The sequence below is a fragment of the Echinops telfairi genome, unplaced genomic scaffold, assembly GCF_000313985.2.
Source record: "Echinops telfairi isolate 266 unplaced genomic scaffold, ASM31398v2 ScPeMD7_3509;HRSCAF=4178, whole genome shotgun sequence".
Lineage (NCBI taxonomy): Eukaryota > Metazoa > Chordata > Mammalia > Afrosoricida > Tenrecidae > Echinops > Echinops telfairi.
Genome location: NW_022107407.1, coordinates 3,856,293 through 3,879,466, shown reverse-complemented (window position 1 = coordinate 3,879,466; position 23,174 = coordinate 3,856,293). Strand labels below are relative to the sequence as shown.

At 37.6% G+C, this 23,174-nt stretch overlaps 1 protein-coding gene across 1 annotated transcript in view; it reads right to left on the bottom strand.

The window, feature by feature from the left end:
- Positions 1-23,174, bottom strand: part of FMN2 (formin 2) — a 409,490-nt gene that overhangs the window by 264,475 nt on the left and 121,841 nt on the right. The window contains exon 3 of the mRNA XM_045294279.1: positions 14,903-15,050. Coding sequence (XP_045150214.1) covers positions 14,903-15,050 — 148 coding nt within the window. The remainder of the gene's footprint in view (positions 1-14,902; positions 15,051-23,174) is intronic.

Here is a 23,174-nt window from a genome sequence, read left to right as displayed (position 1 = left end):
GCTTGTTCTGTGCCTCAATTTAAAGGCTACACTACCTGTGTGATGCCTAGCCTGTGGACTGTGTCACTATAAGTTGAGGTCCCTTTAAGACTTCTCTGGAGCTGGGGACTGGCAGTTGGTGACCTGCCTTGTGATTGGCTGCTGTGCTAACATAGCCTATCTCTCTCTATAAACAGAGGAAGATCTGGCAGCAGACTTGACTTGAAGGACTGCTAGTCTCTCACAATTCTCTGCATTGAGCCATTTGGAGTGCTTTATAATTTAACTGTTTATTTCTTGTATTATATATTTATCTGTATATAATTTAACAGTTCATTTCTTGTTATACACCTAATTATCTTTATAAATAAATATATGAAATTATCAGCAATTTGGTTTTATCTCTCTAGAGAACCCTGTCTAACACAAAAAACGACACACAAATGACTAACAAACACATGAAAAAAAATGCTCATAGTCACTAATCATCCATGAGATGAAAATTAAAATGATATCACTTTACACTAACAACAATGGCCCAATTAAAAAATAAAAACAGAAAACAAGAAATGCTAGGCGGGTATGGAGAGATCGGAAGTATTATACACCGATGGGCTTGTGAACATGTACAACCATTGTGGACATAAAACACCCGCGAATAGAAATACCATAAGGTTCAGCAATACTTCTGCAGGGCATATACTCCAAAGAAGCAAGAGACAGAACACAAACAGATGTATACTCTCCTCTCAAGTTCATTGTAGGACAGGTCACAACAGCAAGGGGCTGGAAATATCCCAAATGCCTATCAGTAGAATGGATAAATAAATGTATCACATGCATAGTATGCATCCATAAAAGTGAACATGACATATATGGACCTGGGTGCCATTATGCCAAGTTAACTTTATCATTCAAATATTGTATATTACTAATAGAAGAATAAACACTAAGTCAAAGGAATCCATCTGTTTTCAGGTTATGTAATCTAATCTGATTTCCCAAACAAGGTAATGCTCATGATCCATACATCACCCTCTTCTTGTACAATTAATAATCATTTCAATAACAGAGGACTCACCTCAATTGTGGTCAGATTTTGTTAAGGGTAGAGGAAGAAAATCAATCACCTCCTGACATATAGCATTGTCCCACAGTTACCTCAAATCAGCACTCTCCTACAAGGGCGCTCAGTGAACCTTAATGGAAATTCAAGTCCAGAAGTCATTGGAGGGTAGGCAGGTCTGTCTCTGAGAAGATGGTTATACCTGTGTTGATGGGTAAACCTGATGATGCAAACGGCCATTGGGAAATATGCTTACCATTACTTATATACTGCCCCCCCCAAGGGGAGAATATTCCCAGTATTATGTTCTTGATTGGGCACTCTTGACCTAGTTTCTATTCAGGCCTTGGTGACATAGGCCACATACCATAGACAACTAGGACTTTAAGGCCTATCCTTTCAAGGAGCACAACATCCATCATAGGTCACACCAGACTGCTCTGATTTGGAAACCCCCTAAGTAACTTTACTTTAAACTCACCTGTAGATTTATGGGAATGAAATATTCCCTTGAATTTAAAGTGAAAACATCCTAGTTTCAGGAACAGCAAATAACTTCTATTCTCAGGTTAAGTATTTGGAAATCATTGGACTTTGGTTTGTATCTCTAGCTTTGAGGGGCCCAATGAATGATGGCTCAAGATGACTATATATTTGGTATTTTCATTCTTCGCTTTATTTTTTTAAATCATTTTATTAGGGGCTCATATAATTCTTATCACAATCCATGAATACATTCATTGTGTCAAGCACATTTGTACATTTGTTGCCATCATCATTCTCAAAACATTTGCTTTCTACTTGAGCCCTTAATATCAGCTCTTAATTTTTCCCACTCCCTCTCCAATCCCCCCTCCCTCATGAACCCTTTATAATTAATAAATTATTATTATTTTGTCATATCTTACACTGTCCGAAATCTCACTTCACCCACTTTTCTGTTGTCCATCCCCCAGGGAGGAGGGTATACATAGATCCTTGTAATCGGTTCCCCCTTTCCACTCCACCTTCCCTCCAGCCTCCAGGTATCGCCACTCTCATCACTAGTCCTGAAGGAATCATCTGACCTGGATTCCCTGTGTTTCCAATACCTAGCTGTACCAACATACATCCTCTGGTCTAGCCAGCTTTGTAAGGTAGAATTGGGATGATGATAGTGGGGGCTGGGGGTGGAGGAAGCACTGAAGAACTAGAGGAAAGTTGTATGTTTCATCATTGCTAGCCTGCACCCTAACTGGCTCATCTCCTTCCGACTACCCTTCAGTAAGGGGGTGTCCAGTTGCCTACAGATGGGCTTTGAGCCTCCGCTCTGCAGTCACCCTTATTTACAATGATATGATTTTTTGTTCATTGATGCCTGATACCTGATCCTTTCGACACCTCCTGGTCACACAGGCTGGTGTGCTTCTTCCATGTGGGCTTTGCTGCTTCTGAGCTAGATGGCTGCTTATTTATCTTCAAGCGTTTAAGACCCCAGATGATATATCTTTTGATAGCTGGGCACCATCAGCTTTCTTCACCACATTTGCTTATGCATACATTTTTCTTCAGTGATGATATCAGGAAGTTGGGCACCCACTGATATGATTTTTTTTGTTCTTTGATGTGTGATACCTGTTCCCATCTACACCTCGTGGTCACACTGCTGGTGTGTTTATCATCTCTTTGCTTTCTTATGACATGTATTAGTGTAGCATGAATGGTCCAACTTTTGTGAATGAGCATTATTCACAAGTTTTCTCTATCTCCAATCCTCATTATTTGTGTAAATAGAGTCAAGACACCTGAGGTTTTCAACTGTATAAGCCAAAAATCCATGTATTTTTGAAAACGCCAAAGGAGAAACAGGGGTTTATATTTCTGTAACAGTCTTAGAAATTCTGAGCTAGGTTTACCGTGCCCTATAAACATTGCTATAGAATGTTTAAAACTAGAGCAAATTGAAAATGAGTCAAAATGGAGAAAAAATGATGAGGTGTTAAAATTTAACCTAACTACATTTGGATTATCCACTTCTAAGTGCACTCTGTTTGATAGCAAATATATAACATCCCTGGTCAATGGTAAACAGGAATTCACCAGAGGCTTAATCCACTGTCATCTACAGCCTTCTTCAACCCGGTTGCTCAAAATTTAAATTTTAATAGTATTCTCTCTGCAGGTCTTGGATTTTAATTATTTACAACCATTGTATCACACAGGATGGTGTTCTTCTTCTGTGTGGACTTAGCTGACACCTCACTTAGATGACTGCTTGCTCTAACACAAGCCTTTAAAACCCCAGATACTATTTTTTCTGATAGCTGGGCACCATGTGATCTCTCCACATTTTGCTATACCATCCATATCTTTAGTGATCTCTTCTTGAGGGTAATTATCAAATAGGGTTATGTCATAAGAACTAATTGTTAGATTGGGACTACAATTAAGTGCAAACTCAACATCCATTCATGTATCTATGATTTATATATATACCTGGTCAACTTTAGAGACATTATTCGTTTATTGGGGGGAACATTATAAATCATTCCCATGGGATATATTGTAATTCAATGTTATCATTGCAACTGAGGTTTTTCTATGTTTTATGTTGTTAGTTTTCTTAGTTCTGAGTTTTTCCCCATTTGTTTTGCATGCTATGTACATGAAATCCAGGATAGGTAAATTTGTAAAGACAGTAATTGAATTAATAGTTTCTTGGGATTGTGGCAAGGGAGGGTAGAGGAAAATGGGAGCTAATAGCAATAAGTACAAGAAAGAAGAAATGTTCTCAAACTGTTTGTGATGATGATTACACAGTTCATTTAATATGTTTAAACCATTGAATCACATGAAATGTGAACTATATGTCAATAACTCTGTTAATTTTATGTTAAGTATAGAATGCTACCATGAGTACATTTTAAAATGCTAAATTCTTCATTACCTTTGCCTTAGAATTGAGGAAATAGACTTTTAAAAAATTATCAAGAAGCAAAAAAGAACATTTGACTGAAAAGCTTTAAATGTTTTTTTTCATATGGCAGTCAATAATAGAGGGAAAGAAAAAGGAAAAAAAAGTCATGGGTAGGAGGGAGCAGCGTACTAACCCACCCAAGGGGAGAGTATTGTTTATATCTCCACAGGAGAGGGAGAGAGAGACCAGGCTTACACCCGATGCATCAAGATGTGAACACAACATACCAGCATGTACCAGGAAACCAATAGAGAGGTCTGTGGGGCCAGCCCCAATCCCAACTATGTGGACAACCCCCCCACCCCCAGAAGAATACACTTCAGAGGACAGCACTGGGCTACAGCTTAGGGAGAGGGGCATATGTGATTCGAGCACACAGGAGAAATGAAAAGGAATGGGGAGGGTGGGGAGGACATCCTGGCACACCAAGCCCCGAGGATAATATTCCTACTCGGAGCAGACAAAGCACAGAGAGAACCATAGGGCTGGCCCCATCATGAGATATGACGTCCCTCACTAAACCATAGTGCTGCTGGGGACAATACTGGAGACACAGTGTGGGAATTGTGCACAATCTGACCCCTTCATGCTGGGGCGAAACACTAAGGGCATACAACAGAGCAGCAAGGGGAACAAAGTGATGAAATCCCCAGGGAATACCCTAAATAGACTTTGGAGAGAGAGTGTGGAACCCCATCAGACTTGACTAGAAAACACTTGTAAAGAAAGGTCAACAAACTGACCTTGAATTATTTATAGGCCTTTCCATTTTTGTCAGTGGCTTTCTCTTTGTTGTTGTTATTGTTTTGGGGGTCTTGACTTCCTTTGTTGTTTTATTTGGCTTTGCCAGGTTTTTGTGCTTATTAATGTCTCTGCATGTCTATCTAGATAAGATAGGTGGGATAAACAATTGGAGATGAAAAGAACAGGACCAATAGTTCCAGGGAGGATACGGGACAAGGGGAGGTGGGAGAAAGGAAGGGGGGTGGGGAACAAATCCAGGAACAAGGGAACAACAAGTAAACTAAAATCAATGGAGAGAAGGGCATAGGATGCCTAGTGGGGCTTAATCAAGGGCAATGTAGAAGCAAGGAATTATTAAACCCAAATGAAGGCTGAACATGATGGTGGGACAAGAGGAAAATAAAAGGAAATAGAGGAAAGAATCAGGAGGCTAAGAACATTTATAGAGATATAAAAACAGGCATGCACATATATACATATATATAAAAAGAGAGGGGAATTGAACTTTGTACTCATATCTATATGTTAAGAATTATGGTTGCAGGTGGACATTGGGCCTTGACTCAAATTCTCCCTCAACACAAAAACACTTTGTTCTAACAATGTGGCATTTTGTGATGCTTACCTACTGGACACAATCGCTGAAGACAAAATGGGTGCATATGTAAAAGTGGTGAAGAAAGCTGATGGTGCTCGGCTATCAAAATATACAGCATCTGGGGTCATAAGGCCTTGAAGATAATCAAGTGGCCATCTAGCTGAGAAGCAACAAAGTCCACATGGAAGAAGCATACCAGCCTGTATGATCATGAGCTGTTGATGGAATCAGGTGCCAGGCATCTAAGACCCAGAACAAAATCATACCCAAGATGAAAGGGGAGGGGCGGGGAGAATGGGGTGGAGACCCAATGCCCATGTGTAGACAATTGCGCATCCCCCTACAGAGGGGTCACAGGCAAAAAATGAGCCAGTCAGGGTTCAGTATAGCACTGATGAAACACACAACTTTCCTCTAGTTCTTTGGTGCTTCCTTTCCCCCACTATCATGACCTCAATTCTACCTCACAAATCAGATTAGACAATAACATGCACACTGCTATAGATAAGAGCCTGCAACACAGGGAATCCAGGATAGATAAACCACCCAGGGCTAACAATGAGAGTAGAGATACCTGGAGGATTAGGGGAGGGTGGGGGAGAAAGATCAACCTATAACACCCTCCCAGGGGGACAAACAATGGAAAAGTGCGTGAGGGGCAATGGAGGATGATGTAAGATATGAAAATAAGAATCTACAATTTATCAAGGGTTCGTGAGGGAGGACAGGCAGGGAAAAGAGTGGGAAGAAAAGGGGAACTGATATCAGGGAATCAAGTGGGAAGAGAATGCTTTGAAAATTATGATGGCAGCATATGGGCAAGAGTGCTTGACACTGGATGAATGTATAAATTGTGATAAGAGATGTAAGAGCCTCCAATAAAAATATTTAATAATTTAAAAAATATTTTGTATTTTAAATTTAACTCACAAAATTCTAAGTATAATGTTAAATTTTGGGCTCCCTATCGTTACAAATGTATTTCACAACTAAGCTCTTAATCATTTCAAAATAAACCTCTCACTTCTGAAACAAAAACTGGAATGAGTTTTATGTTTATATAGTCAAGGCAATATGGCAATGATATGCCTCTCCACTAAGAATAGAAAATGTATTCAATCACCATTTAAAAATGTATGAGCCCCCCCAATAAAATGACTGAAAAAAACCCCAACTAATTCCTTCATTTCTATATAAGATAGGTAAGAAAAACTATCCCCAGGAAAAAACAGGACCAATGATTCCCAGGGGACAGGGGAAAGGAGAGGATGGGGGAAACGTAGGGGTGGCCAACAAACTCAAGGACAAGGGAACAAGAGATCTAAAATCGATGGTAAGGAGGGTTTAGAATGTCTGGTGGGGTTTGATCAAGTACAATGTAGCTTAGAGGAAGTACAGAGAGCCGAATGCAGGTTGAGCATGATGGTGGGACAGTAGAAAAGTAAAAATAAATAGAGGTAAGAACTAGGAGGCAAAACACATATCTAGAGGTATAAACATAAACATGTACACATATGCATATATTAATATATAATGATAGGTGTGGGGAAACAAAGATTTCTCTCAAGTTGTCTCCCCCAAATATATGCCAAACCTAGCTGCTAACTACACATGGTAAATGACTATACGCTTGGAGGTCAACAAAAGTAGGTCAGGGGTTATTCTCCCTAAGGGTTATCAGCCATCCGACCAGAGCAAGCAGACACCACTGTTTATTTCACAATAAGTGGGGCCCACTCCCTTCTAAGGATAGTAGTAAATTATTTCCCTGAAGGAGAACCCAGGGAGGTCAAGCCCACTCAAGGGTGACCAAGGTTAGGCCTCCATCATGAATCTAGGGTCCACCCATTTTGTCACATGTATATCCCTAGTCCCTCCACTTCCTATCATGTGTACACCCCTAGCTCATCCCTTTCCTTTTACACTTATGTTTATTGTATATGCCCCTATTGTAGTACCTATTGTACAGCCCCTTCTTGTGACTTGTGTGGTTACCTGTAATCACGCCCCATAAGTAGATATAAGCCTTGGTTAGCAATAAACATCTCTCTCTCTGGCTCTCTCCACGTGGAACAACAAGCAAGGCTGAGGTGAGCATGCTACCATGAATTGTGTCTAACTCCATTATTTCACTCTCTCTTCTATCTCTCATGTTCTCCATTACTTTACTATAATCTTTACTTATTATCGCTGTACAATTGCACCTACCGGACCTGTGATGATTTATTAGGGACTCTCTCCCCTGACAGATAGGGATATAGGTCTATGTACATAGATTTATAGGTTAAGTATTAAGTTAGCAGATGGACATTGGGCCTCTACTCAAGTCCTCCCTCAATGCAAGAACACTTTGTTCTAATAACCAGGCATTCTGTGACGCTCACCTTTCTGACAACGATTGCTCAAGACCAAATGGGTGCATAAGGTAACGTGGTGAAGAAAGCTGACAGTGCCTGGCTATTAGAAGATAGAGTGTCTGGGTTCTTAAAGGCTTGAAGCTAAACAAGCAGCAGCCATCTGGCAGAGAAGCAACAAAGCCCACCTGGAAAAAGCACACCACCCTTGTGATCACAAGGTGTCCAACCATTTTGATGCTAATGAGGGAGGTCAGAATGGAAACCCAAAGCCCATCAGTAGACAATTGGAATCCCCTCACAGAAGGGTCAGAAAGAAGGGATGAGCCAGCCAGGGTGCAGTATAGCACCAACAAAACACGCAACATTCCTTTAGTTCTTTAATGCTTCCTTCCAGTCATTACCATGATCCCAGTTGTACCTTACAAATCTGGCTAAATAAGAGCATGTACACTGGTCAGATAAGAGCTCTTTTTTTTTTAAAATCAATTTATTGGGGCTCATACAATTCATCACAATACATAGATCAATTGTATAAACACATCTATACATTTGTTGCCCTCATTATTCCCAAGATAAGAGCTCTTGACACACAGAATCCAGGACAGATAAATCCCTCAGGAACTACTCCCATGGGAGTAGAGAAACCATGAGAGTAGGGGGAAGGTGGAAGGAGAAAGGGGGATCAGATTGTAATACTTGCAACCCCACCCCAGGGGGACAAACAATAGAAACACGGGTGAAAAGAGACAGAGGATGGTGTAAATATGAAAATAAAAATAATTTATAAATTATCAAGGGTTCATAAGGGTGAGAGGGTGGGAAAGGGAGGGGAACAAAGAGGAGCTGATACCAAGGGCTCAAGTAGAAAGAAAATGTTTTGGAAATGATGATGGTAACATATGTACAAATGTACTTGATACAATTGATTTATGGGTTGTTATAAGAACTGTAAAAAATGAATTTAGTCTCTAAATACTTTCATGCCCATACATTTTTAGTAAAAAGTAGACTTAATAAATATAGTAAATTCTATAAAATTATTACATTACAGCTTCTTGAATTTATTTGATCCAAATCCAATCAATTTAATTGAAAGAATCCATTAAACTTCATTTAAATACCATGACTTATGTTTGGCTGCTTAATAAGTAAATCTTTTTCATTTTGAGGTACCATTTGCTTCAGTCAAGGTATCAAATCCTAAATTCTGCTAATTCTCTATGAAATAAAATAAACATTACAGTCATCAGATAGTATAGGTGAGGAAAATTGATAACCAATTTTGAAAAAAGAAAGTACAGAATTATCTGTTGGAGACACTGTTAGAAAGACCTTGATAAGTGAGAAGATTAAAGAAATATAATGCTATAAACTTTTTATTGGTTTGTATTACCTCAGATGAATGTATGCTAAATCAGTTAGACAAAACCTGGGAATGAGTTATTGATAATGTTGATAATGTATTTTATCTCAAGAATCTATTTACTAGGAATAATTAGACATCACTCTGTTTTATTTTACAGGACAGAAAAATTTTGTTTCTTTGAGCAAGTACTTTTAATTATAAGGACTAGTTTAAGCTTATTTTAATCATATTCCATGAAATCTATAAATGTTCACATTTCCTTTTCTGCTTTGAATCTCAAAAATAACTTTCCAGTTGCCTTTAAAAACTATCAGCCCTTCTGAAATACAGTTCAGTGTACTATCTTATCTCTGTTCCATTTTACTCTTTCACTCTAAATTCCTTCCAGTTTGGCCTACTTGTCTTATAATTCTTTTGTGTGCCATGGACACTGCTTAGGTGCTCAGATAATTGTTGAAACAAAACCAAAAGTCAACCCTACTGTTTCCTATTTAATTCTGACTTATACTATCATTAAAGATAAAATAAAGTTGCCTTTTTGAGCTTGAAAAGCTAAAATATTTACAGATACGGACTACCTCATATTTCTCCTACTAACATATTGGTTATCAACCCAAGACTTTTAACCACTGCATCACCAGGACTCCTCTTTGGAACAAGAATCCAAACCAAACCCACAGTCATCACATCAATTCGAAGTCATAGCAACACTCTAGGATTGCCCAGGAGAAAATGGAAGATATCTGCTCCTGTAAAGAGTAACAACCTAGGCAATCGTGGCAGAAACATGATAGAAACATTTTGCATAGAAATTTCAGAACACTTATATTTTGGCTAAATGAATTGAAACTCAACTACAGCAATAGACTGTTACTCAGATGGTCAACAATTCAAATCCACAAAGGAGGACATTACAGTGATCCTAGGGAGACTATCCAACAAGAATTTATCTATATACAGAGCATCTTCCTTCAGGATAATGCTGCCCAACTCAAATCACAAACTTGCAATAAATCTATTTGGTGACACTATTTTTGGTGTCTCTCTGTACATATAAGTTAATGAAACTTAAAATGTTGTAAGTATACATGGAAGACAGATAAAAGGCAGCTTTAAAAAAATCATGGAAAGTCCACATTAAAAACTATAGATGAAATTTAAAAGTGTTTTTCACTCATATTATGTTCTTATAATATTTCTGGACAGGATTTAGTTAAGGGCACTAATAAAAATAAGACATCAGTTTGAAAATAATCCCTATCAGAGTAATATGAATTGTAGGAACAAACAAACAGCACATTTATGATAGGGCTTACTTAGATGGAAGAAGGCTGCATTGATATGGTTAAACTCTCAAGATATTCAATTTTTTTTATATAGATTAAATAGCTCTTGTCATCACTACAAAACTGTATTGACCTTGATGGAGCTTATGTTAGAAAAAAAGTTGATATCTTTATGTTTATCTTTAAATTTCATTTTTCCAAAAACTTTTTCAAAGTCCACTCATATATATAAACAGATCAATTACAATACTCAAGTAATTCAAATGCTAGAAATAAAATGCGCCAGAACCCCAGAAAGGAAACAGCCTTGGAAGATGGATGTAGGTACACAAATAAAGGGAAGATATAAAGAAAACAAGACTGAAGCCTATGAGACCAGAACTCAAAGGGCTCCTCTGATTTTCCAGATCTTATAGTTTTCCTCCTTTGACATATTATAGTATTATCATTTTTCCATCATTCATGTTAATGGAAAATATTGAGTTTTCCTTTTCCAATAGTTTTCTGCCTTATACCAATCAAGTCTTCACACAATTTACTTTATAGGGAAAGGCTGCTTCCTATCAGTGTTGTTTTTGAAGTTTTTGCTACCTAATTTCTTTCCACTTTAGCTTATTCTCCCAGGAGAGACTGTTTAGAAGATAAATTTGAATATTGTTGGCCCATCTGTGGAAACAAAGCCAATTATGCAGGGAGCCAAGATGGGAGCAAAATATGACTGGTTAGGAATACACTGGAATTGTGGCATAGTGGGTTACCACTAGGCTAAGTACAAGTTCACCAGTCTGAAACTACTAACTTCTACACAGAGTAAAGATGAAGCTGAGGTTATCTATTCTGGTATAGATTTATAGATTTGGAAATCCAGAGGGGTAGTTCAACTTTGTCCTAAAGGGTCATTATGAGTCAGCATAGGGTCGTTATAAGTCAGGATAAATAGGAAAGCGGTGATTTGGGTTGTTTGGAGTTATCCCTTCAACATAATTCCTTAAGGTTGGAAAAGACAGTCTTTTTCACAAAAGAAATCACAAGAAATTGCAGAGATATATAATGAAGGGAGAAGCAGCAGTACTATGAATCTGAATTAGCTGAATATGGAAATTATAATAAATATTAGAAAGAGATGAAATAAAATAAAGTAAAAAAAAGTTCTCAGTTTTCAAGGAAAAGTAAGTAAGTCTTCTTCAAATGGAAGAAATTAAAGGAGAATATCATAAATATTGATTCTAACTATGAAGTTGCAGCACAAGTATAAGCATCAGTTGTTAAGTATACTGCAAATAACTTATTACTATCAAAAATTATATTATCAAGCTTTGAAAGTAAAATGCTTTAGGAAAAACACTCCGTGAAAAGTTTCTATCATTCCATTTGCATAATTAAATGCCTCACAAAAAGAGAAGTAGTGTGATTCTCTGGGAATGAGATTACTTTCTAAACATGTCTTTACCAAATGAATATCATAAAGTCACAGCAAGAACAGTTAAAGCTCTCCTTCCCAAAATACTGCTATACAGATGTTGAGATTTATAACAGATCTATTAGAAAAACACAAGTCAGTATGTCAAATTATTTTCCACTCCATCAGCATCCTCTACTAGTAAGCATATTTTTAAAAGGAGAAAAATCAGTGCATTAAAATTTACTTTCTCTAGCACTTTGCAAACTACATTAAAAAATGAAGAAAATCAAAACTACATTACATACCTATCTCAAATCCAACTATCACATTTTACTAAACGAAATATTCAGATGATTGCCAATTCATTTTCATTTAATTGCTGCTCCAGTAGACAAAACAAATAATATAAAATTCAAACAATATGAAACAAGATGCAATTTTAATGATTTTTTTAAAATACCCTAAAATTCTATTATGTAATAGAAATGCGCTATTTAAAAGATTGAAACCGAGGCAAAATATGATAATAGAATCAATGATAGCAAATGCAAGATATGAATTAACTATTCAAAGTATTATCAATAAAATTAACTAATTCTATTGTATTTATTTCCCACTGTATTTATTTATTTAGTTCCTACTGTGGTGGTTACATAATCTGTTGTCAATTTGAGACTTCAAGTGAAGGGCTGGAGTTTAGCCTGTCAATCAGGTTGCAGCTTGATGACCTCATATGGAGACACTAAAGAGAATTGCTCGCTGGAGGTTGGATACACACTGACTCTCTGCGAGACATTCCTGCGGACAAGATACATGGAACTACGCTAAATCCCTGGAGCTGAAGAAGCCATGTTGAGACCCCTACCAGTGCTGAGATGCTTCTACTGCCTCTGGATTCACAAGACTTCCCACCCACTGGCCTGTGATCTTCCTGCATTTGGTATCATTGCATGTGTTTCATGAGTCTGAAGAGGACTTTATAGATTGATTTCAGACATATGGGCTAATATTGGACTTATGAACTTGATCTGAACTGGGCTGGGATGTTTTCTCAATATTCAATTGCTCTTGTATATAAAACTCTTTCTTATACACATGAGTCTCTCTGAATTTGTTTCTGTAGTCTATCTGGACTAACACATCTACCAACAAGTAATTTTTAACTTAAACAAATAGAAATGGGTATATGAGATCACTAATTTATGTATCTTTACTTCTAAAACCAAATATAATGTTTATTTGTCTGCTGCATTCTCAAGTGAGATCATGTAAAGTCCCTTGATTTCCTACAGATCTGTACATTATGGAATTTTGCCTAAATTCACTTTGTATTATGATAAACCCCAACTGGAACATATCTCTCATCCTCTTTCATTTGTTATTCTTTCAGGGAGTCCATTCACCGAGAGGCCACAAAGTGGTGTTTCCTAAATATAGGACATTGAAAGGACGTATGCAAGCTGAATGTTGGCCCCCAGGCAGTGGGGACACTCTTCCAGTGGATCACAGAGTTCACTTCAGGTCTCTGCACAAAGTTCATCAAAGTTGACCATGTGCTTACAACCTACACTTTTTATTCCAGTCTTTAGAGGTTCTTAATAAGGTATGTTCTGTGTGACAAATACAAAGTGCTCTCCTAGAATCAGATGTAGAGATCATCGTCATACTGAGCTCTTTCTGAGAAAGCTTTCATGAGAAAGCTAATCTCATGCTATCTTCCCAATCCCATTATATTTTATTTAAGATAACAATGGCACAAAGAGTGGGATGGGGAAACAGAGGGAAGTATTTTTAAAAGAAACAATGTATCCCTCCAAAGACTGAGACGAAAAAAGGAAACTTCCCGTTGTGAGCATGAACTTTTCCTTGCAGGACTTTGTACAGGGAGCTGGTACAAAACCACGGACACTCTAGCCATTTTTGTCTGTAAAATTGAACTCATAAGAAAGATAACTACATGTAGTAATAAAAATTATAATGATAACAATAATACTAGCACACACCTATGCCATGAAAAGCATTGCAATAGGAATATAGTTCTTAGTGCATTCAAGATGCATTCTTACATAATAGTCCAAATAATGCTATGCTGCAGATGCTCTTCTTATCAATATTTAGCACATGAGCAAACTAAGATACAGAGCTTAGGAAACTTACCTAAGGTAATTAATTTGATAATTATGAAGTAGCAGAATCTGTTTACATGCTCTTACTATATGGTAATCTCTTTGACCACAAGTCCAAAATAAATGTCTAACAACTATCTTTCCCTCTATGAGCCAGTTAGTCAGGGGAAGTGGGGCGGGGTAGAGGGGAACTACAGAACATAATTCTGAACTACCACTTAGGAAAATTTGAAAAGGGAGGGGAGTTGAGAATCATAATAATGCTCTTCTATTGACTCTTTGAGTCAGGATCAGAATGTAGTACTGGTAAATCTATTAAGAAGAAATCAGAAACTTAGGCCAAAAAGTAAATAAGTAAATAATAAATGGATAATACAACCAAGTACATAAAACCTTGTTACACAAATATCTCCTTCTATTCTGTAAGACAAATATAGTTCTTCCCTAGAATTAGTTTTGGAGAACATCATCACACTTTTATACTCTTCCAAATAAAGCTGATGGAAACCTCACATGGACTTCTTTATAACTTACCTCACAAAAACTTTAGAACAAAAAGTACTAAAACAACAATAAGGGAACACAGATTAAGCAAAAAAAGTATATATTACATCTGAAACTAGTGCAGTTTTAAAAAAAAGGTTTAAACTGAGATTATACTAATTTCTCTATTTTGCATCTCCAATTTAATCTCTGAAGGTAAAAATAAATAATTAAACAAAAGCTTCTAGTTGTTGGCAAAGTTGGGTGTGTGGAGTCAGTGGTTTGTAAACTTCAGTATACACAATAATTACTGGAGAATTCCAGTATCCAATACCCCCAAACTCTAATTCTGTAGCCCTGGAGGTGGGACAATAAAGTCTTCCATTCAACAACCCTCTCAGTGATTTTAATTGAGTTGTTTGCAGAGTATGCTCTAAGAATTACTTATAGGGGAAAGACAGATTCATTGTCTAGTCATCCATACAAAGATAATTTATGCTAACACAATTTCAGAATATTCATGGTTCTCAGGCTCCTACCTATTTCAGCATCCTGGGGCCTCTTGTCTTCATCAGGAAGTTTAGATAGAGGCCAAGCAGATGGAATTCTTCTGGGAAATTGTTCTTCTGCATAATCCAGTGAGTGTGTGGGTTGACTAACTGCAGCCCAGGTGTAAAGTTGATCTTGCTATATTTAAAGAGTTAAAAAAAAATCTATTAATTCATTCATGAAAAACTACATATCTTGATTCATATACTATAACAGCATTTCTGTGTAATTCATGTAAATATATCATAAAAATAAAACTAAGAAAACAAACTCACAGACATCCAGTCAATTACAAGTCATAGCAACCCAACAGGACAGCGTAGGACTGCCCCATGCAGGTTTCTGAGACTATAAATCTTTACAGGAGCAAAAAGCCTCATCTTTCTCCCATGGAGCAGCTGGTGGGTTCAAACTGCTAAATTTATGACTAGATCCAAATGGGCAAACCAATGTGGCACCATGGTCCTCATATAAATGTGTAAAACACATAAAATGAATAAATATTTTTATGTAAGTGTTTAATACCTAAAAATAAAAAGATAAGGCTGAATTTCATATTATTCGATGTAGAATCATAACATAAATATTGTTGGTTCATTTAATTTTCATAAACATCAGTGTTGTAATTTCTTTTGTGTGGTACTTAAAGACTTTTTCTTTGGAATAAAAATGCAATATGGGCCTACAGGAATTTTAGGAGAAGAAAAATCAAACACTTAATCTGATAACCCTTTGTACTAGTTCTTTTACTACAGTTGAATATAATGCAACTTTAAAATCAGTTTATTCACTTATCAAAAGGCAGGTTTTACTTATGTGCTGCCTGCTATTAACTTTTTTGGCTTCCACAACAAAAGATCAAGAAATTAAACTTATTGGAAAACCATTTTGAGAGAAAAACTGTGAAAAAGTCAATGAACCTGCCAACAATAGAAGATTTGGATTCTACGGCAAAAACAAAAGTATTTCCCAAGGCCTATGGTATACTCAGGGAAGCTATAAAAACAATCAGGATAAATTACAGTATTCTTGATTAATATAGCACCATTCTGTGTATAGCACCATTTGCAAACATCTAGTGCAGGAGAAAATGTAGAATGTAAACAAAGAGCACCATTGCAAGACCTATCAACCTTGGAAAACTGTTCTTTAAGATTTCAGAACAATAGAGTATTTAACCATTTTAAGATATGTATTAGGTTTAGTTCCTTTTTTCCATGGACTTTTAAAAAGCCCAATGTTTTCTTTGTGGCATTTTTCTTTCTTCTTTATAGCTACATTTTCTAATAACTTGTGACTAGCAGCAAATAAAATAAAGAGAAGACCAGAGTCTTGTAAGTTGAAGTAGAGGGGGAAAAAGAAAAGAACATTGTAATCACCATGTTACTCATGTTGGCTAGCTTGCTGACCAAAAGGTCAGTCGTTCAAACCACCAGCAGCTCCTTGGAGAAAAGACCTGGTGATCAACTCTGATAAAGATTACAGCCTAGGACCCATGAGTATGGTGCTCTTTGAAGAAAAATAACATATAAGATTAAAGGTCAACAATTACTCTAAAGTTATAATGTTAAGATGAGACAGGGACATTAGAGCACTGGAAATGGGACCATAAGGAAACAATTAAATAGAATGTTGGCAAATCATCTAAACTATAACTAGTGTAATCTAAAATTTTGTATACAAATTGTCAAATAAGAATGCATATATATGTTTTATTTAACATGATTATATACAAGGAAACCCAGTAGGACATTTCTACCCTAACAAAATAGATCACTAGAAATCAGAATATACTAGAGGACAACAATAAGAGATTAAAGTAAAGTTAGCCAAGACATAGGTATTGCCATTTGTGTAATTTATTTATTAACTTAACAAATTAATAAAACAAAATTTATAAGTGAGACTAAGATTAAATGCATATCAGTTAGTTTAAGCTTTACCTAATTGAGAATTCAGATACCAGGATTGTATCAGAAAGACCTGGCTTAGTATATCTGGTACTTGTATCTCTTTTAGTTATTTATATCTAGAGCAATACCAGAACCTTTGCTGTTTAGCATCCTGAATATAAGAAATGGGTTTTCATTGGTAAAATTAGTGCTTTGTTTAATTAACATGATGAATGTTAACAATGGGCTCTCATTGGTGAAATTGAAAGACAAAATATTTGGATTAGCAAAAACAGCAGAGATTGTTGCCATACTTTACAACGATCAGGGAAAAGATTTGGGCAAAGGACGATACAAGTATTAACATCTGGACAGTGAGGCAACTAGCCATTGGTTAAGAATATTTCCCCTTGAATGTTGCCTACAGATACAGAATCCTACCTCTGGGAAGCTATTTTATCTGTATCACTTAAACATTTCATGGAAGGTTTAATCAAGTACCTAACCAGTTGGCAGTTACAACTTTCTTGAGAGTACAGGAACCCTTGTGTGAGTACTTGGTGTATATTCTAGGTTGTATGTTTCATAAATGTCCACATTTGGCAGAATTATCCTAGAAATTTAAATACTTTCATTAGAATTCAGAAAATTGAAATCTTGTCAGGGAGCAGTTAAAACTCTCCCATTTAAAAGATGTATAAAAGTTGTAACACTTGGTTAGTCGGTTCTCAACAGATGGCATGAATATTGCTCTGGCTGAAGAAAAGCATTGAAATGGAACTCTCATTCCCTTCCACCACCTTTTGTTTCAATTAGTGATTATGATATGCATTTGGCTTCTTTCAGAAACTATTCTACACAAATCCAAAAATCCCTCCCCCAAACAATTTAAATCTTTGCACCCAGCCATTGCCATTGAATGGGTTTCTAATACAACAGAATCAAATGCCGTGGGGGAGGGAGGGGTGCCTATTTGATTCTGTCAATATGCTTCTATCAAATTTATGGAGGATCCCATTGCTATACTATAGTGACCAAGATCCAAAGCCGTATAACTAGATAGACATAGACATGGGGCTGCATCTCAGCACATGTGACCTGAAAGAACTTCATTCCACATTTTTAAAATGCTGATAAGTTACCATGTAGTGCTTTAAAAAAATGAAGATGATGTATATTAAATCTGTAGCGCAACGGTTAGCCTAAGGGGACTGCAATGGTCAAGGGATTCCACACCAGACATCACATCCAATGACAAAGGAAATCTTGTAGAGAGTGCTTCATAATACACCCACTCAGTTCCATGCATTGATTATCCCATATACAAGCAGCACCAATATTCAAAGGGAAAGAAACTTTGATTTGGTTTCATCATTAACCAAAATGCAAAATATACTAGTAGCATGCTGCAAAACTCATATAAACCATCCAATGTATTTTGGTCAGTTTTCCAGTCACACTTACAGGACTGTAAATCGATTGCCTCACAGAGTAGCCAAGGCTGTAAATCTTTATGGAAGCAAAGCACTACATCTTTCTTCCATAGAGCTGCTCATAGGTTCAAACTGCTAACTTTTTATTTATCAGCCAAGTGCTTACCAATTGTGCCAATAAGGTTTCTTCTACATAGAGACCTAGAGGGGTATGTATGTGTGCACAGGTAGATGTATCAATAGACATATACAGATATATGTGTGCACACATGTATATCTATATAAAATAGTATAAACTAAAAAGTATTGCCTCAAGAGTTCCAACTGATAAATGCATGGAGTTATTCTTAAAAAAAAAAAAAAGTCTATCCATGTCTGTGTAAACAGGGCTGATTACAAATGAGTTTCCTCAGTAATTTTCCTTTCTTGGTCATATTAGGGTAACTTCAACTGTTTTTTCAATAAAATAGTGGCTTTTTGGCCCAGCCCCAATCCCAAATACGTGGACAGCTGTCCCTCCCCCCAGAAGAATTTACTTTAGAGGACAGCATTGAAGCTGCAGCTGGGGGAGAGGGACATGTCTGATCAGAGCACACAGGAGCAAATGAAGAGGGAGGAAGAGAGAGTGGAGCACATCCTGGCCCACCAAGCCTAGAGGATGATATCCCCACTCAGAACAGCCAATGAACAGAGTGGATCATATGGTGAGTCCCACTATGAGACACGAAGTCCCTCGCTGACCTATTGCCCTACAGGGGGCAACACTGGAGACTCAGGGTTGGGATCAGTCTGGTATCACTCCACCACACTGAGGCAAAACACTAAAGGCGTGCAACAGAGCAGCAGGGTGTTAGGGGGTGGGGTGGGAAGTGGGACAGAGCAGGTAGGTCCCGAGGAAGAACAAAGGATAGACTTTGGGGCCAGGGTGTGGCACCCCATCAGACTCGACCGGAGGATAAGCCTAGAGGTCAACAAACAGGCCTTGCACTATTTATAGGTTTTTCCTTTCCTTTTTTTTTAATTAAAGGTTTTTATTCATTTATTTATTTGATAATTGTTTTTTGTTGTTGTTGTGTTTTCTTTTGTCACTTTGTTTTGATATGTCTTGTTTTTTTTATGTGCATATTATTATCTCTGCAGGTCTATCTAGATAAGAGAGGCTGGATTAACAGTCTAGAGGAGAAAACAACAGGACCGATGGTTCTGGGGGGACATGGGAGAGGGGGAGATGGGGGAAAGGAGGTGGTGTTGGCCAACCTAGGGACAAGGGAATAACAAGTGATCCAAAATTAGTGGCAAGGAGGGTGAGAGAGGCCTGGTAGAGATTGATCAAGGGCAATGTAATTGAGAAAAATTACTGAAATCCAAATGAAGGCTGAGCATGATAGTGGGACAAGAGGAAAGTAAGGAAAAAGAGGAAAAAACTATGAGGCAAAGGGCATTTATAGAGCTTTAACTACAGACATGTACATATGTAAATATATTTATGTAAAATGATGGGAAAATAGATCTACCTGCTTATATTTATAGGTTTAGTATTAAGGCAGCAGATGGACATTGGGCCTCCACTCAATACTTCCTCAATGCAAGAACACTTTGTTCTATTAAATTGTTATTCCATGATGCACACCTTCCTGACATGATCGCTGAAGACAAATGTGTGCATAAGCAAATGTGGTAAAGAAAGCTGATAGTGCCCAACTATCAAAATATATAGTGTCTGGGGCCTTAAAGACTTGAAGGTAAATATGTGGCCACCTAACTCAGAAGCACACCAGCCTGTGTGACCACGAGGTGTTGAAGGGATCATGTATCAGGCATCAAAGAACAAAAATAATATCATTATAAATGAGGGGGAGTGCAGATTGGGGACCCAAAGCCCAACTCTAGGTAATGGGATATCCCCTTTCAGAAGGGTTGCCGGGAGGAAATGAGCTAGTCAGGGTGCAGTGTAGGAACAATGAAACATACAACTTTCCTCTAGTCCTTAAATGCTTCCTCCCCACCACTTTCATGATCCCAATTCTACCTTACAAATCGGGCTATACCAGAGGATGTACACTGGTACAGATAGGAACCGGAAACACAGGGAATCCAGGACAGATGATCCTTTCAGGATCTGTGGTAAGAGTGGCGATACCAGAGGGTGGAGGATAGGTAGGGTATAAAGGGGAAACCGATTATAGGGATCTACATATAACCTGCTCCCTAGGGGAGGAAAAACAGAAAAGTGAGTGAAGGGAGGGAGATGTCAGACAGTGTATGACATGACAAAATAATAATAATCTATAAATTATCAAGGGTTCATGAGGGTGGGGGATCTGGGAAGGAGTAGGAAAATGAGGAGCTGATGTCAAGGGCTTAAGTGGAGAGCAAATGTTTTGAGAATGATGAGGGCAACAAATGTAAAAATGTTCTTGACACAATGGATGTATGTATAGATTGTGATAGAGATTTATGAGTCCCCAATAAAATGATTTGAAAAAATAGCAGAGAGCAGATTCCTGCAAGACCAAAATCTTTCCTGTGAGCCCAAGGCTACCTGTCTGACCACATTGATATTGTTGGTGCCTCTGTTCTTAGGTAGAGTCCCCGGGTGGTGTAGACAGTTAACACACGTGCCTGCTTACCAACAAGTTGGCCGTCCAACTTCATTCATATGTGCCAGATGATTGAATAAAACAAAAACAAACACTTAAAAAAATAGTGGCTTTTCATGGGCTAGTTACATTCCAGGAGAGAGGTCACTTAAGAAGGTTATGAGAACTGTTTTTATATTCCGTAGGGGTAGAATCTTGATAGATTTTCTCAAGGAACACAGGACAACCATGAACGATTATTAGGAATAAGTTTTAAAATAATTGGAAACTACATCAATGAAAAAAGACCAGAAAATTTGCATCAATAACTTTTTTTTTCTCATCACCACTATACACCGCAATTTTTAAAGATATCAAGAGCTCTCCTACCAGGATTTCTTTGAGAAACTCTATCCCATGTACCTTAAAGCCACAATCTTGTCCTCTCAGACTTTCTTCAATTCCCTAAACTTAAAACGAAAAAACTTTAAAAGAAACACAATTTGTGTCCTCAAAGATGTCAAAGCTGTCATCTTGACATGGTATAAATTGAAGGACATGTCATTCTTCCAAAAAGTGTTAAATAAATGAAACCATCATCTTCGGAAATAGATCTCGAAGGAGGATATGTTGGAAAACAAAACTTCGTATTTTATATTTTGTTCAGTGGAATCTTCCAAATTAACAGCAGTACAATGGAAAAACACACATTTCTAATTCTAATAAAACTACAGAAATTCACTTTAAACCTCACTGTATAAGATGGAGGGCGAGAATAAAAATAAATTTCATGGATAGTATTTTCAAAGCCACATGAAAAGACATTATATATTATTTTAATTGGGCAAATGTGCTACCTTTCCTAAATCTTTATATTTATTGTATTGCAAGAAAAATCTACCATTGGATGAATAATGCAAATTACTACAATTCCAAAATCAAAGGAAAGCAAATAAAGCAATTAGATTAGAAAGGAAACTGTTTAAACAACTTTCCCCAAATCTTTTTGTTGGCTCCAGATAAAAGAATGCACAGAAATGTTATGTAATATTTTAGTTGCTCCCACGAGAACTAAAGATACCTCTGATTGTGTAATAGGTTAAACATTTGACTGTTGACAGGTTGGTATTCATATCTACCAGATGCTTGGCAGGAAAAAGACAAGGCATTCTGCTTCATTTAGAGTACAGCCTTAGAAACCCAATGGAATAGTGCTACTCTGTCCTATAGGCTCACTATAAATTGGAATAATCAACTTCACAACACAAAATTTGGTCTTTGGGGAGTTCACTAAAGTTTCTAATGTGTTCTGGTGGCATAGTAGTTAAGCATGTGACTACTAACCACAAGGTCATCAGTGAAAGACCTGGCAGTCTACTTCAGTCAGGATGACAGCTCAAAATCCCTATGGAATATTTCTCCTCTGTCCTCTGGGGTCACAATAAGTTAGAATAAGTCCCATGGCAATGGTGTATTCCTGATTCTGATTATCTTTATAACTGGTGTGATTGGTTATACTGTGACTGCTGTTAATTCAGATGCTTAAGAAATCAGCTGGAAATACACAAATGATTTCTTGCCAGCCACAACTACCACAGTATTGATTTTTGTTTTGAAAAGGTGTGTGTTCGCTTGAGGAGAAGGGAAGGAATACATTTAAAAAAATGAAATATGATAGTGAACAGTGTTTAAGATATGTAAACTCTAAATAAAATATTAAATTATCAATATACAGATTATTTTTTATCAACTAGAGACTAAGGGAATGTAAATAATACAGGGGTTTAGTCGACCCAAGATGGCGCCCAGGTAAGTAGCCCATGTTGGGAGCTCCAAAGGAGAGTAGTGAGTCAGGTGGCCAGGAGGACGATTGGGAGGATTCTGGTGAGTAAAGGGAGCCCCATTACAACCCAGAGTGTTTCCCCTGCCTGGCAGGTTACTCCTGCACATCCAAGGTCTAGGAGAACTGCAATCTGTTCCCTGGGTTTTCCTGACCCAGCCCTAGGAGAACTGCAATCTGTTCCCTGGGTTTTACTGACCCAGCTGGCAGTGCTGCTTCGGCATGGCACTGCAGCCACCACCCACCAATAGCAATCCTCATCACCACCACCACCACCTGCCACCTGGTCGTTAAGCCAAGATCTAGGTGGCTCCCCTGTCAAGACCCTCACAGCTGTGGCTAGACCTCCAACAGCAGATGTCCACTCAAGGCATTCACCTAAAGTAGTGGCTCCCTACTCCTGCGGTTCCCCCCTCTCCATGTGGTGGCAATCCCACTACAAAGCTAGGGTTCCTCCCATTGTCCACCCAGGGACCCAGGGGCTGACCGCAGTTCACCTGCTGTAAGTGGGTTGCCTG